The sequence below is a fragment of the Monodon monoceros genome, unplaced genomic scaffold (genome assembly GCF_005190385.1).
Source record: "Monodon monoceros isolate NGI ecotype Baffin Bay Population unplaced genomic scaffold, NGI_Narwhal_1 Super_Scaffold_20, whole genome shotgun sequence".
NCBI classification, from domain to species: Eukaryota; Metazoa; Chordata; class Mammalia; order Artiodactyla; family Monodontidae; genus Monodon; species Monodon monoceros.
In genome coordinates, this window is record NW_021703777.1 from 40,391,668 (window position 1) to 40,408,528 (window position 16,861).

Sequence of the window (16,861 nt, forward strand, 5' to 3'; positions counted from 1 at the left end):
AATTTTCTTTCTTTCCTTCCTTAGTTTTCCAATTGTTCATTTACTATCATTAAGAGACCCCTTTTCTTTCGCCTTCTTATAAACTTTTTCAGAAACTATATGAAGTTCATCCTTTAATTACCATTTGTGGCTTTACCATCACTTACAAATTACTCCTATTTCTAAGATTTACGTAAATTCATTCCCCTTTCACTACTCTTCTGTATCTTCATAGTCCTTAGATTTCTTCATTAGCTACTAGAAGATAAAAACTGTCAACATAAAATCTTTTATATTCCCTGTCCTCTCATATTTGCAAGGCTACTTCCTTTTCCTTAGTCAAAGCATCCCCAAAATTATTCCTCCAGGATTCATTAGTTTTTCCTGATTAATTAGGAGAATAATTGCCTCCTTCAAGCATTATCTTATATACCTCAAATACAAGATTCTCAAAAATCTAAGAAATCTACTCATATCTTGAATGTTTACTATCCAAATGAAATAATAACCACTAAGGTTAGCCATATATGTATATATAACTCAAATGATAGTCAGTGATTTTCTACTGGCACTCCATTAAAACACACACATGCATATTCACACATATCACAAACACACACAAGATTAAGGCAAAAAACTAAACTAAAATTCCTATTTGTCCACTCTCTCTTCAGTTTCTCTTCTGCTTATGGCAGTAAGCAAACCTACATAAAACTGAGTGAAGGAACTTCCCTGGTGGCTCAGTGGTTAAGAATCCGCCTGCCAACACAGGGGACACGGGTTCAATCCCTGGCCCGGGAAGATCCCACATGCCGCAGAGCAACTAAGCCCATGAGCCACAACTACTGAGCCTGCGCTCTAGAGTCCTCGAGCCACAACTACTGAGCCCGCAAGCCACAACTACTGAAGCCCACGTGCCGCAACAAGAGAGGCCACAGCAATGTGAAGCCTGCACACCGCAACAAAGAGTAGACCCCGCTCACCACAACTAGAGAAAGCCCGCGCGCAGCAACGAAGACCCAACGCAGCCAAAAATAAATAAATACAATAAATAAATTTATTAAAAAAAAAAAACAACTGAGCAAAGAAGAAAATGTTTTTATTAATTACCACATGAAATTGACACGACATCCTATTAGGCTGAACTAGGATAAATAATGCTGTTATAAAATTTACATTTCTCATATCCATTTCAGAGAAAACATTAGATATTAGGGCTCTTCTAGGTCTTATGGACAAATTTCAGCAAACCTTATGTTTTTTAATAGTAAACAGCAGTTAACATATGTTCTCAAACTGTGCTAAGAAGTAGTTAGCAAGGTTAACTCTGAAATCTGTGACAAGTGGCAGGGTTAGGACTGTTTTGTTAAACATTAGGAAGCACATTTCTATTTTAGCTGTTACATTAGTGCATCGTTTTCACTGGTAAGGCAACTGCTTGCTGTGGGTACCACAACGATTAGCAAGTTTCTTAAGTAACAGATATATGATTAATCAAGACTCAAATGAGTTTCCTTTCCCAACTTTGCTCTCTTTTGGAGCAGAAGCAAATAGCTTTGTCATTTGTAAATAGGGAAGGTTAACAGCTTGAAATTCAGCTGCTGTAATCTTCTAACTCACAATTTAAAAGAGGAGTAGATTATTACTAGGAATGTCTTCGAAATACTTCTAGTTTTTAAAATAACCAGGCTTCTGAGTAACTTCTCAAACCTACCTTTCTATTTTGGTACATGACTTGATAAACATAACACATTTGACCTGTATAGTAGTAATTTCTTCTATCAACTATATTTCGCCCTCAATAATGGTTAGAGCTGTGGTTTCAAACAATTTCTACATATAAAGCATCATCTTTAAATAAGTTTCCTTTTCACTGAACTGAGATTCTTTTTCCCACTTACGTGCTTGTGAAAGGTAATTTGAACATACACACACTTACATACCTTATGTATGTGTCTGTATGTATTTTTTAAGTAAGTTACTTTTACCATTAGAATAAAACTAGACTACAGGGACAACTCCGTGAAGACAGTTTGGTCTTCCTTAGAACTCCTCCTCTAGGCTGAGGAAGGCAGGTACAGTTCACTGAAGGACGTGATGAGGCTGAAGTAGGTCTTCTCATCATCTGTTAACCCCGCATTGCCAGGCCTCACCACCACAGCTACGTGCACGTCAGCTTCCTCAGCAGCGCTGGCCTCTGCGAAAATCCAAATATGTGTCAGAAATGGCAGAATATGATGTTTGGGATTTGCTTCAAAATAATCAGAGGGATGTGGGAATGTAACAAATAAGTCTGGTCCAGATTTGGTAACTGTTGAAGCTAAAAGACAAGCACAGGGGGTGGACTTATTATTCTTTTATATAATTTTTAATTTTTCCATAAAATTTTTTTTCAAATGCATAACTAACTGTACTGACAGACAAGGAGGGCAGTGTGTCCTAGACTTCTAAGCTTTATTAAGTACTTATGAATGCACAAAGACAGAGCCATGTCCACAGCTTTCTTCCATTCCCTCCCATCAGTCCTACAGAGAACTGAGCTGTTTCCCAAAGGACAGGCTGTCAGGAATAATACCAATTAAATAGATATGGGGCAAATGGAATCCCAGGATCTAATCAGGCTGAAATACCTACTCTCACACCTGGAGCCCAAACATGTCACAACCCTTGGCTAGACTGCCCATTTTTTTGTCTGGCAAATTCCTACTCTTCAAAGTTCAGCTCAAATATTCTACCTTCTAGAGCTACTACCATCTGTATTAGAACATCCTATGTGCTCCATTAACACCCTGTATTTAGTCCTATCAAGACAATATGATTTGACATGTTATTACCTGTTGTCTCTCTCCTCATTGGACTAAGAGTGTTTTAAGATCAGTGACTATGTGGAAGTAAAAACAGGACTAGTCAAATGAAACTAAGTAAGCTATGTATTTGAGGGGATATCTCTAATATGTCTTGGGTTATGTACCCCTCCTCATTTTGTGTCCATCTGAAAGATAATAGCTAATACCTTGTACTAATTTAGCACCCACTATGTGCCAGGTACTATTCTAGGACCAGAGATGTGTGAACAAAACAAAGTTCCTGCTTTCCTGGAACTTCCATTCCCATCTAAATCTTCACAACAACCTGAGGTTGTTAGTATTACTATCTCCATTCTACAGATACAGAAACTGAGAGCTATCAAGTGGTAGAGGTGAAATTTGAAATCGTGTGTCAGACTCTGTGGTCCGTGCTCTAGAACAAGGGTCAGCAAATTATGGCCCACCGCCTGTTTTTGTAAACATGGTCTTATTGGAACACAGTCACACCCACTCACTTATGTACTATCTGTGGCTGCTTTTGCATTACAAGGACCAGAGTTGAACAGCTACTACCTGGCCCTTTACAGCAGTGGTCCCCAACCTTTTTGGCACCAGGGACTGATTTCATGGACGACAATTTTTCCACGGACCGGGGCAGTGGTGGGGGACGATTCAGGCGGTAATGCGAGCGACGGGGAGCGGCAGATGAAGCTTCCCTCGCTTGCCCGCCACTCACCTCCTGCTGTGCGGCCCGCATCCTAACAGGGGATTGGGGATCCCCCGCTTTACCGAACAATTTTGCCAACTCCTGCTCTAGAGCATTGCTGCTCTGAGTGTAGTCCCTGGACCAGCAGTGTGGAAATCACGTGGAAGCTTGTTACAAATACAGAATGTCAGGTTCCCCAATGTGCAACGACTGAATTAGGACCTGCAATTTAACAAATGACTCCTCTGCACAGATAGTAAGTTTTGATCAGAAATTTCAAGGAAGGAAAACTGGCAAGAGAGGAGGAATTGTAGGCAGACATAAAGTACATGTACAAACAGTAGGAGAATGGACACAGGACACAGGTCTGTGGTCACAGAGATGGGGCATACTTGGGCAGATAGAGCAAAACTGGGGAAGAATCTGAAACACATTCTTTGCAATTCAGATCTGGTGTAATAAGAAACCCCAGTAGTTTCTCAATCTGTGGAAAACAGCCAGAGCAACGGAATGCATTAATTAAAGGGCAGCAGTACTAAGAAAGAGTAAATGGGGCAGAGCTGTCTCTTCCACCTACCCACCTCCTATGAAAGGACTGTCACCTCCCAGAGCAAAAATAGTGCTCCAAAATCCCCACCTCCGGCAAATTCTGCAGATGCCATTCACTCCAGCAGCAAAGGCATTGCCTTCCACGCACCCCAAGTTCCCAGCCTGGCTGCCTCAAGCACAGTCCTCTGGACCAGCAACCCAAGATCTCAACCACGTTGAGTCATCACGATCCATGTGGAACTTACTAGTGACCGTTCCACATTCAGCCTCTTACCAAGATCACCGTGGGGCAAGTTTTTGTCCTTAAGCATCTATTTGCTCTTTTCATATATTATTGAGACACTTATCTAATAATACTTGTTGACTTCAAACCCTGGACCTCTTTTTTCTTTCCCTCCAAAGGGAAAAGTCTTTCCGTTCTCTCTTTTATATTTGAGTATTATTTGGGTTATCAACTTAGTCTTCCACTCTGCCTTGGCAGTGGAAGTCTGGACACGTGCTACTAAAACACAGGATCAGAGACAATAGAAAAGAACAAGGCAGGCAGCCAGGTGCCTGGCCCTGTCCCAGCTACAGGTGAGCCCAGGTCTGGCCCTACTGCCTAAGCAGGAGTGGGGCTGGCAGAAGATGAACGGCAGGAATAAAACCTCCTTGCAGAGGACTCAAGGGAGAGACAACTTGGAGATTATCTCTAGTCTCTAAAGAGAATAGGAATAATTTCTGGGACTGCAACCTAAGGATATGGCTTAAGTGAAAAGAGAAAGACTTGAAATTATAGATGTACTATGATGGCAACTAGAAAAAAACTGTGGCTAAAGACAAGAATATGAAGAAACTATAAGTGGTCTTCGGGCAGGGGTTACAATTATTAGTGGTAACCAAAAAGCAGGGAATAAGGCAAGGGTCTGGGGATCACAGGTTGAATCATGCATTCAATCCCAGAATGCTTGGGACAGGCTGACTTTGTGGGGAGCTCCAGTCACAAAGCAGATCTCTAATTCTAAGCCTGCAGACACTCACCGTTCAAAATCCTAGCGGAATTAAATATAGGGCAAACCATGGATTTTCATCTCCAACAGCCCTGTTTACGTGAATGATTAAAGAAAAGCAATTCACAGGTTAAACCAGCTAAACTCACCAGAAAGAGGCCTATTTCCTTTGCATAAGGAGCAAAACAAAGCAAAAGGTCTTCAAATTATCATTCCTCACACCTTTATCTACACAGATAGTAAAGTGACCTCCCCAGCCCACCACTCAGAGCCCCAAAAAGCCATTCAAGGAAGAGGGTAAAATGTAGCTTTGAATGAGTAAATGGTTTATACACAGAAATATGACAGGCAAACATTTACAGTACACTGACAGTTCAAAGCAGAGGCCAGGTGAAATGGCTATTGGTACATAGGTGTAGCCTGGCCAGCTGGTTACACAGTGAACCTTGAAGCTGTGTGTCCACGCGTCTGTCTCTCACCTTCAGTGCAGTTAGACACGCAAATGCAAAGCTTGCCAGGATGCAGAAAAATAAGATGACAGTTTGTAGAACCCTTGCACTTTGAGGCTGATCCAAACCAGGACGTGCAGCAGGGGCAGGTCTCCGCTAAATCTACTGAGCTTTCAAAACTCGAAACAACAAATGGCTGTGATTTGCTACCATCTCCCTAGATCAAAAATTCCAGTCTAGATTCACCGAGGATTGAAATTTAACAAAGATATTAGCAGTTACTGAATGTCAACTGTACGTCAGGTAAAATTAAGCCTGTCTACCACTCTTTCTCTGGAAAACACATTATGACTTCTTGAAGGCATTAGATGACCTATGCTGGTTAAGATTTTTTTTTTAAACTGCTTCACAAGTTAGTATATATTTGCTTATATGCCTACAGATCGTACCAAACATGATAAACCAAAGCAGCAGACAAAGAATATACTCACACACGCTAGCACAGATAAGATGCCTTTGCCAGCAGCCTGGGTTTGCCTTTGGGCGACATCTCTGAAAAGTCCCAGTGAGTGGGAGTGACTCTAGTTCTGCGACAACGAACAGAAGGGCTGGAGGGAGGAATGTCAACTACAGACTGCCGAAGCTGCTTCCACGGGGCCCAGGAGTCCCTCGGAGCCACCAGATAGGAGAGCACCCCTGCCCTCCGCCCCTTTTCCCTACTTCCCTTCTTGAGCCTGGTGAAATAGATGGAGTGTATCAGAGCGGCTGCACTGTACACAAAGCCCTGTACTATGGGTAAACAAAGGGTAAAACTTACGATCCAAGATGAGTGGAAGAAACACAAATAAGTAAAACTATCCTCCAACACAAGTGCAATTACAATACACCAAAGTAGGACCCGGAGACATGCACAGACTCTAAGGAAAATGACCACAAGATCAAAGGCTGCAGCCAGCTGGGGGAGTCTGGGAAAGCCTCGCCAGCCAGGGGCAGAGACCCCCCACCTCCCCCAGCACCCCCCGACCTCTTCGCCTGCTGCCCCTTGCTTCCTTCTTCACTACCGGTTCCTTCTGTAATTCTCTGGAGGACTCATATTCTCACACAGATAGATGCTTGAGCGTATGCTTTACGTTTGGTCAAAACTGCTCTTGAGGGCTTCCCTGGTGACGCAGTGGTTGAGAGTCCGCCTGCCGATGCAGGGAACGCGGGTTCGTGCCCCGGTCCGGGAAGATCCCACGTGCCGCGCAGTGGCTGGGCCCGTGAGCCATGACCGCTGAGCCTGCGCGTCCGGAGCCTGTGCTCCGCAACGGGAGAGGCCGTAACAGTGAGAGGCCCGCGTACCGCAAAAAAAAAAAAAAAAAAAAAAAAAAAAACCTGCTCTTGAAATCACTTAAATTGCCGATACTGTACAGTATGTGCTGTTTCATACATTCACTCCTTACAGTGATAATGCATGTGCTAACGCACTGCATATCATATAAAGGGCCATGCTGGGTAAAAAAGATGCCAATCTTTAAACATGAGATCCATGTGCAGTGAGGCTGAGGTTTATAACATGAGGGGCGCCCAGGGCCTGAGCCCATCTGAGGGAAGGGTGAAATGAGGTTCCTCCTCGCTGAGGGGCAGTACTCATCAGCCAGCAGGAAAATGAGGCAAAATCGCTCCAACTACAGACTTCTCTCTCTCTCTCTCACCTTTTTTTGCTGAGGGTGTATAGCTGATGTCACTGCTGTTAAGTACATTTGATGCAGGTCCCCTGTGACTTGACTGTGCTGGACTGGCCACACACCCACCCTCATACTCCTGGCTGCATGCTCCTTCCCACCCTTACCGCTGGCTGCCTCTGTTATCTCCCCATTTCATGTTAAAAGGAGAAAAATTCATCTTTCCAATGCCACTTCCCCCAAGGATGGGTAGATGGAGAGGGAGGTGGGTTGGCTGTTTCACTGTTTCCTTTTATAAACCTGCTTCATTTTCCAGGGCTACCCACATAAACTTTCCTTACGAAGGCAAAGCGTGTGCAGTGCCAGGCTCGGCTCCCACCCTGGAGCGTACAGTGCAAGAAGTCAGATTACTCACCTCGGGTAACGTCCGTCAGAAACAAGATGTTGTTGGTTGAGCACCCAATGCTGCTGGCAATCTTTCGATAACTCTCACTCTCCACTTTGTGTCCAATCTTGGTATCAAAGTGACCGTCCACAAGCTGGACACAGAGAAGGGGAAAGAACGATGCTACTAACACACATGCAACCCAGCCCCTCTGTCTCTCATCCCTTTTCTCTGAACTACTCGACAATCATAGTGACTTCATCCACTCAACAAATATTCCCTGTAAGTCTACTTCATAGAGAATTTTATGGAAGCTACAAAAAGTAAATATAAACTAAGGTTTTATAGAAATAAACATTTGGAAAAAGAAAACTACCAATTCAATGTATATAAGATCATTTTATAATCTTGGCCTTCTTCCCTTAGCATTAATTTTGTATCCAAAATCTTTTAAAATATATATGCCCTACTTCCTATCCTTAAAACACTATATTCACTCAAACTACTTGTTAGACTGGGTTTCACCCGATGAAAGGTTCTCAACATTGTCCTTTTGATCCCAGAATGACCAGATTTCTCTAACCTGCCTAATTAGTAAGCTATTACTTTACTTTCAAGAAACCTTCATTTTCTAATTAAAACATTTTAAAATTCTACCCAAGAGCTCATATACACCCTTGACATCTTAGAAATAATTGGGGTCAAATATATAACTTACTAATTTAACCAACAGTCATTAAAATAAGTTCACATTTAGGATCAGCTATTACGATGTGATCTTTCGAATATTTTCAGAACTTTTCACAAACTAAAAATAAGCCCAACAAAGATAAATTAAGGTAATATTAATGTTGTGATTTTTAAAGTTAATAATTGTTTTGCATATTTTCTTTCTCTCTGAAGTCTGCCTCACACTAAGCAAGTGTAGAATAAAGTTTTATTACTGAACTCAGAGGGTAATTACTGTGTCCTGTCTACTATCACCTGATTGTCTATTTCATCAGAGAGAGCAGAAAAGAAACTTATATCTGTATTCAGAGGAGAATAGTTAACAAGCAATTAAAGGGTTTTACTACTGATTTAATATTTGACTTAGAACTAAGATGAAAAGCAGGAAAGTAAGATGAGACTATGACAATCTCCAAAGTCAAAGTGTTCTCTGCACATGGTAGAGGGTCAATAAATATTTATTTAAAAGAATAGTTGGCTGAGTAAACTACTGTGAATCACTAATTTCAGCCTGTATTCAGTTAGCCAGCATTTCTTTTTAAAGTCCTAAATGTAGTCCCTTTTTCCAATGACTACCCTGTCTTCCAGGGGACGTAGGGACTGTGGGACAGAAAAGCTAGCAAGACTTTTCTCAGGTACAAGGAATGTTAATAGGAGACCTTAAGTAATCACTGTGTAATAACATGCCCAGTTCTCTTACAGAAGAATGCTGAATCTGCTAAAATAAAATCTATCTCTCTCCAAAGTACCAGAAACAAATGAATCCACCATGTACTCTCCTGCATTCAAGAAGTCTGTGTGCCCTTTTGTGAGGGATAGTGGCACGTGCCACTCTTTTACATCTTACCTAATACTTTAAACAACCAAAAGAAGCCATTAGTTTCCTTTGCTTTGGGTTGATGATTTTCTAATACTGACAAGATAGCTGATTTACAAGCTAGCTTAGGTCTTATTTATCTGTGAGATATATATATATATATATATATATGTGGTTCTAATACTACTGTCATCAGAATCACTTAGGGTAGATATTTGAAAATGCAGATTCCCAACCGTAGCCCAGACCTTCTGATATAGATTTGCCAGGAAACAGGGCCCAGAGATCTACATTTTTAACAAACTCCCCAGGTGATCCTTATGCACAGCAAAGTTTAAGAACCCCTGATGCAAAGATTGGTACCACAGCTACATTTCACCCTTCCACAATGTATTCCCCAGTTTTTCCACTTCTTTTTTACAACCTGCATAGCATATGTAAATGCAATTATCTGAATGCTGCTTAGCTTATAACTTTAGCACTCACATTCACTGTTTTATGCTTTGATGGTGTCAAAAAAACAAAGTAATCGGGTAACTTACCTCAAGAATATCTCCCTCTGTAGAATGCCCAAATAACAGTTTCTGTGCCTCTACACTCCCTGAAGAATAGATATACACCTTCATTCCAGCCTCTCTCCATTTCCTGACTGCTGGAACCACATCTTCAAAGAACCTAGAGGGAAGACCACCAAGTTGAAATGAAGGAACATGGTATCCAGCCAAATGAAAACCAGTCAAATAGCTGCCACAAGTTTCTCTATTTGTGTCCAAATGGTGGCCAGGAAAAGCACCTCCATGAGACTGTGAACTCCTGCAGATCTAATGAGCGTGTCCCCAGAGTTCCAGCGTCACAGTAGATTAGAAGCAGTAATTTAGGTCGAGGGGAGAAGAGTTTTTGACAGACAGCCACACTAAGGACAGTAAAAAGTGATTACAGAAAAAGAGATAAAATAAGAACGGAATTTTTTTTTTAATTGAAGTATAGTTGATTTACAATGTTGTGTTAGTTTCTGGTGTATAGGAAAGTGATTCAGTCATATATATATATATATATATATATATATATATATATATATATATATACTTTTTCAGATTCTTTTCCATTATAGTTTATCACAAGATACTGAATACAGTTCCCTGAGAAAGGGATTTTTTGAATTGCCAAGAAATTCAAAAAAGCAAACAACAATACTAGTGTACTGTCGTGTGCCTTTGATATAATTCATGACGAGAAAAGGTTCAATTATGTCCAGTGTGCCTTAAGAGAGCAGGGAAATGCTTTTAGAATCTACACCCAAACAATTAAAAAAGTGTTTGGAGGCTCAAAGCTATTAATCTTTGATTAGCTAGAAAACAGAACTACGTTTCTTGAGAACTAAGAAAACCTTAGGTTTTACTATACAGAAAAAAAATTATGTAACAAAGCAGTTAACAGACATGTGCCATTTCACATTAGCTAATCAGCAATGATTCCTGACAGTCTTGTTCACCAACTCTACAGTGGACAGCATCACAGGAGATGGGTGAAAAGAGGAGTACAAGAAACTTGGGATGTGGAACCAGTCATCTATAAAAGATTAACTGGAAAACGTCAGAGAAGTCTTCTACTGGATGAAACAACATTGAACAAATTGAAGAAAAGGGATTAGCTACTAGTTCAAAACAAGCAGTAACTGTTACTTTGTATGTTACTTTGCACTCAGAGACAGGATTAGTCCATGTTGAATTTGCAGACTGTTATTGCTCCAAAGCAGGGCTTAGAAGTCAAAGATGATTTATTTCAAGTCCTTGGTTTTATAATTAAGGAACTAAAACCAGGAGAAGGATGGGCTAACTCCTGTGAGCATCATCTCCTGACTCCAATACTTTGAGTGTTTTACCAAGTGAACTAACTGATATTTATTTCCACATCACTGGCTTATCCTGAAATTCTAAAGCATCCTTAAAAGGTGGAAGCCCCTTGTAAAGTACATAAGGAATGGCATCTCAGTTGACAGAAAAACAAAAGAAATATAGACAGCTAGTAACAGTCTTGGATCTTAGGGTTTACATCAGGCAATGCCCTGAAATCCTTAGGGGCAGCAACTTATTAAGATTTCTTAATATAGCAACATAGGACTCACGAGTCTCCTTCGGCAGGAGTGCTCTTAGGAACCCCACAATCAAGACTCCGAGGTCTGGAAGTTGCTGTAAGAGCACAGAACAGAGTTGCACTGCTGACACGGAGTAACCCCACAGCGACGGGGTGCATAATTTTATAGCATTCTTACTTCTCTAACAGAGCAGAAAGCAGGTAATCTAACTTTCAATCCTGGGAAGCAGCCCAACAGTGCTGTCAATCATACACTAAGGGTCAGATATGACTTAGTTCAAGGAAGTTGCCATTTTCTAAGAAGCTGGTTTTTTTGTGTGTGGGGTTTTTTTTTTCTTTTTTAATTGCAGTATAGTTGATTTACATCTAGGAAGCTGTTTTAGACTTGAGTTAAACGTCTCCAACCATCACACAAAGCCAGACACGGGCCTGGGGGATTTATCTGGGTGAAATGCTTTATCGCAGCTTTGAAAAAACAAAACAAAATAAAACACTCACTTGTTGGAATAAAAAGAATGTTGATTTTATCTACTTTGCAAATCATGCAACTTACACTGGAGAGAGAGGACTAGCGGAAAATGTATTTGCTTTGGTGGCTAGTGAAGTGTTTAGAGTCACTTGAGGAGCTACATACTCTGCTTTCATGCTCCCAGCTTTGAATGCCGCCCTCCACATGTGGCCCTGCAGCTGTTTCAGCGCCGTGGTCTTCCGGTCCAGAGACATCTGCCAGCACACGTTATCTACCACGGCCTGGATCATCCGCTGCAGGTCATCTGCCCCATTCCCGGATGCTGCTGGGATCGGAACAGCCCCATCCAGGTGGGAGTCCTCTTCAGCCTTTAAATCATAAACAACACAAAATTTGTTTCTTACTCACTTTAAAAAATATCCCTTAAATGATACCTGAAAACTAGCAGACCAACTTTCTCCAACCACCATTAGCACCGAGCCCTGTTAAAATTAAAGTATCCTACGCTTTGGGACTGATATGAATGATTCCTAAAAAAAACTGGATTATAATTAATAAATTTACCTCTCCTGTATCACTAAAGCTGAAACTTAAACCAAGAGGCATGTTGTGTGTGAGAAAAGAGATAGCACAAAATGATAAAATGTTATAATAAGACCTGGTTTGTTGATTCACTTACTAGGATCAACAAACCAGGACTTCCATTAAATCAGATCATTTCCTCTGCACTATAACTGAGAAAGAAATAAAGAAAATCTCAGTGAAATTAGTTTATGCCTCGAATTCAATGAAAAGAAACTAGTGAAGCAATGTCTGGGGTTGGTTTACATTCAGTCTCCTGCAATCTCCCACATCTTGCAAAACCCTAATAGCTATTTAGAAGCTGTTTAGCCTATGACAATGCGTATGTCCAATCCCTAAAGACTCAATGATTTATTTATATGCTACAATGAGGGAATATGTATGTATGTTTCAACAACAGGAGTTGAGACAACAAAAAAAGGTAAAGAAGGGAGTGTTTCAGACTAACCCTGAGTTATCTAGAAAATTCAACAAACCCAAATGCCCCATGCCTCAAAGGATGTGACTCTCTTTCCAATCCTAACTTCTAACATTATAGAATTTACAGAAAGCCTTCCACATTGTCCAATGTAGAAAATTAACTCAGAAAAGCCAGAGAGTTAGCTCTGCACAGCACGTAAGACCTTTGCCAATGAAGCAATTTTAATAAGAAAAACAACAGATCGGGAGTTCCACAAGCACACGATGTGGAAGGAGAAAGACTGAAAACTGGGGAGGGATCAAAGTAGAAAAAAGTACATGTAACGAAGGCGAAGGCAGGTATGAAGGCTGGGCTGAATGTAAGCTGGGGAGAGAGGTATGTGAGGGCCCAGGAACTCTGTGGAGGGGCAGCAGGGGCTCACGCCATGAGGAGAAGCGAGTGGAGAATGAGGTGATGAGGTGTTATCACTTGGAGACATTAATGAAAAATATGATCAGATGGCACAAGACCCTTTTGCATTCCACCCAGAAATGACTTAGTTTTATAAATACATGATATTTTATGCAACTGAAATAGCTCCAGAAAGAGGCAATTGTAGAGACAACAAACTGCCATTGATGTCATTATATCTGGCCTTTTAATTAGGTACTGTGAATTCCTAAGCAGACAAGTCACTACAACGTCCGTGCCCTGTGAATCCAGAGCACTTATTTTAAAATATGCTCAGAGAATATTCTAAGTCTTTAGGCATCCTCACTTCTAACACCCTTGGGAATGTAGAAGCAATGGAATAGAAATATCCCAACCTGTTTCCTCAAAAGATTGATATCCTGCTGGCACTCCTCTTCTTCCCAATGTGTCTGCAGATACTCTTTAACATTTTCTTTGATGTAAGGAAATAAAATGTCCTGGATAAAAGTGCAAAAGAAAAAAACAAGAATTAGCTTTAGTGGTTTGCATGAGATCAAGTTCTTCAACAATCTCACCTTAGCTAATTCTAGCAAATAAGACAATGAAAATTTCATTGAAAATATGAAAATTGGTGCTCCGGATATAGGAGTCAGACGGAGACTGAGAAACAAACGAACTAGATCGAGAGTCAGCACCTACAGCCTGTGGGCTAAATCCAATCTTCTCCCATTTTTGTAAATGAAGTTTTATTGGAATGTGTCCACACTCATTTGTTTACAGGGTGTCTACGGCCACTTTGGGGCCACAATGCAGAGCTGGCCACAATCCAGCCACAATGCAATACTTGTAACCAAGACCATATAGCCCTCAAAGTCTCAACATTTAGTATTCAGTCCTTTGCAGAAAAAGTTTGCTGACTCAAACCAGATGGCTAGACTATACATCCTTGAGGGTAGGGATCAAGTATAGCCTGCTCACAGCTACATCCCCATTGCACACCACAGTACTTGGGACATGCACATAACTCAAATATCTTGTGACAGAATGATGTCCCCGTATGACATATGTTTTTGTTGTTGTTGTTTTTTAAATTAATTAATTTCTTTCTTTATTTTTGGCTGTGTAGGGTCTTTGCTGCTGCGTGTGGGCTTTCTCTAGTTGCGGTGACCGGGGGCTACTCTTCGTTGCAGTGTGCAGGCTTCTCATTCTGGTGGTTTCTCTTGCTGCAGAGCATGGGCTCTAGGTGCACAGGCTTCAGTAGCTGTGGCATGCGGGCTCAGTAGTTGTGGCTCACAGGATCTAGAACACAGGCTCAGTAGTTGTAGCACATGGGCTTCGTTGCTCAGCGGCATGTGGGATCTTCCTGGACCAGGGCTCAAACCCGTGTCCCCTGCATTGGCAGGTGGATTCTTAACCACTGAGCCACCAGGGAAGTCCACAAATGTTTTTAAAAAACACCTGATCACGATGATTCTTTCTTGGAAATCAGAATACCTACAGAATTACCCTATGTATTCTGATGTGCAAAACAATTCAGAAATAAATAACCTGTCAGTAGTCCATGCATTGGGAACATGATTTTTCTTAGGTCAAAATTTTTACATCTACTTGCAATTGTAGTGTATGTATCTTTTCAAATCCAATTTGACACATTCAGGAAAATATTAGTGTCTACTATATACTAAGATATGCTATGTATGTATGTATCTTTTCAAATCCAATTTGACACATTCAGGAAAATATTAGTGTCTACTATATACTAAGATATGCTACTGCGGCATGGAGAAGGGGATTGAAAAGATAAACAAGTCACAATCCCTTTTCTCAATAAGCTTCTGAAGAATCTAGTGGGGGGGGGATGGGGGATGGAAGGTAAACAGAGAATTGTAACATGGTGCAATGGGTGAGACAGAGTATGAGCAGAATGCTGCACAGATCCGGGGTGTAATGGCCCTGCAACAGTCTTAGCAATAATCAGTCTGAAAAAACAGAAAATAAATATATGCTCTGAATAGAGACAACAGGTATACAATTCAGAGAAGGACTTACATTTTAAGGGAAAGTCTATAATCAAGTGGAATCCAAGATGTCTGTTTATTTAAATTGATTCACTCATTTATTTATTTAAATATGCACCAAATGCCCAGTACAGGGCAGGCTTTTGTGGCAAGGGCTGAGGATATAATTGTGCGCAAAACCCATACATGATCCCTAATCTCAAGGAGCCAAGTAGCAGAAACAGACATTAAAGTTAAGGTGGTACTTTAATAAATGGTACAGACGAGAGGTACATAGTACTACTAGGGCATAATAGGAAAGTTTGACCTAGTGAGGGAGGTCAGGGAAGGCTTTGCTGGAGAAGTGACAACAGAACTGAGATCTAAAGCAATGATTCTGAAAGTGAGATTCAGGACCCCTGAGGTCCTGAGACCCTTTTAGAAGGCTCCACGAGGTCAAACTATTTTCAAAAAAATACTAAGATGTTATTTGCCTTTTTCACTTTCATTCTTTCAGGAGTGTACAATAGTTTTCCAGAGGCTACACAGGTGTGATATCACAACAGACCCAATGCAGATATGAGAATCCAGCTATCTTCCTAGCCCGTTTATAAAATGTAAAACAATGTCTAAAACAGTATTCTAACCATGTTTTCCAAAACAAACAAAATATTCTTCATAAAAATATATTATTTATTAAAGTTAACAAATTAATAGGGTTTATTGTTTAAAATGAATAAATATTTTTAAATTTCTCAGTTTTAATTGCTAATATGGTAAATGTTGATCAATATAACCCACATAGGGCTTTCCTAGTGGCACAGTGGTTAACAACCTGCCTGCCAATGCAGGGGACACGGGTTCGAGCCCTGGTCCAGGAAGATACCACATGCCGCGGAGCAACTAAGCCTGCGCGCCACGACTACTGAGCCTGCGCTCTAGGGCCCGCGAGCCACAACTACTGAGCTCGCGTGCCACAATTACTGAAGCCCTCATGCCTAGAGCCCGAGCTCCGCAACATGAGAAGCCACTGAAATGAGAAGCCTGCACACTGTGACGAAGAGTAGCCCCCGCTCGCCGCAATTAGAGAAAGCCTGTGTGCAGCGATGAAGACCCAACGCAGCCATAAATAAATAAATAAATTTATTAAAAAAAAAAAATATATATATATATAACCCACATAAACAAAAGTTCTTTGGGTCCTCAGAAATTTTTAAGCGTGTAAAGGAATCCTGAGAATAAGAAGTCTGAGAACCACCAAAGGTGGATAGGACTAACCTGGAGAAGACTAGAGGAGAGAATGTAACACAGAGAGAACAGTGTGGGTAGGGAAAGACTCCCGTAGTGTGCAAAAGGCCCTGGAGACAAGCAATCCTCTTCCCTGCAGAGAGGGCTCACTAAATGTAAAAATAAGAATGGGCTCCAATTCACTAAGCGCCAGCATGTGCTACTGCAGGGTCATTTGTGCCAAACGGCACACCCGGCTTCTTCTGGTTAGTACTAACCAGTAGCAGCCCACCACCCAGCTTTGTGCTGAAAACCACTGATCTGTGTCTTCTCCCTCTCTTCCCTTTCCGCTTCCTCCTTATTACAAGCTTCTGCATCATGAGATTTTCTTAACTACTGCTACAATAGAGTGAACAAGGGCAAAAAGAGAAGAAGGAAGCTGGCAGAGGGGAGGGGGTGGGGGGATGGGCAAAGTAGGTGAAGAGGTACAAACTTCCAGTTATAAAATAAATAAGGCATAGGGCTGCAATGTACAGCATAGGGAATATAGTCAATAATACTGTAATAACTTTGTATGGTAACAGAT

General features: G+C 41.1%; 1 protein-coding gene across 2 annotated transcripts in view; it reads right to left on the bottom strand.

Annotated features, from left to right (window-relative positions):
• Positions 1-1,063: 1,063 nt before the first annotated feature.
• ENOPH1 (enolase-phosphatase 1) overlaps positions 1,064-16,861 on the bottom strand; it is a 35,249-nt gene continuing 19,451 nt past the window's right edge. The window contains exons 2-6 of one of the 2 annotated variants that reach the window (XM_029236106.1): positions 13,447-13,548; positions 11,803-12,005; positions 9,617-9,749; positions 7,559-7,682; positions 1,064-2,176 (exon numbers count right to left, since the gene is read on the bottom strand). In XM_029236106.1, coding sequence (XP_029091939.1) covers positions 2,037-2,176; positions 7,559-7,682; positions 9,617-9,749; positions 11,803-12,005; positions 13,447-13,548 — 702 coding nt within the window. In that variant the 3' untranslated portion in view covers positions 1,064-2,036. The remainder of the gene's footprint in view (positions 2,177-7,558; positions 7,683-9,616; positions 9,750-11,802; positions 12,006-13,446; positions 13,549-16,861) is intronic. The other variant, XM_029236107.1, reaches the window with a different exon arrangement.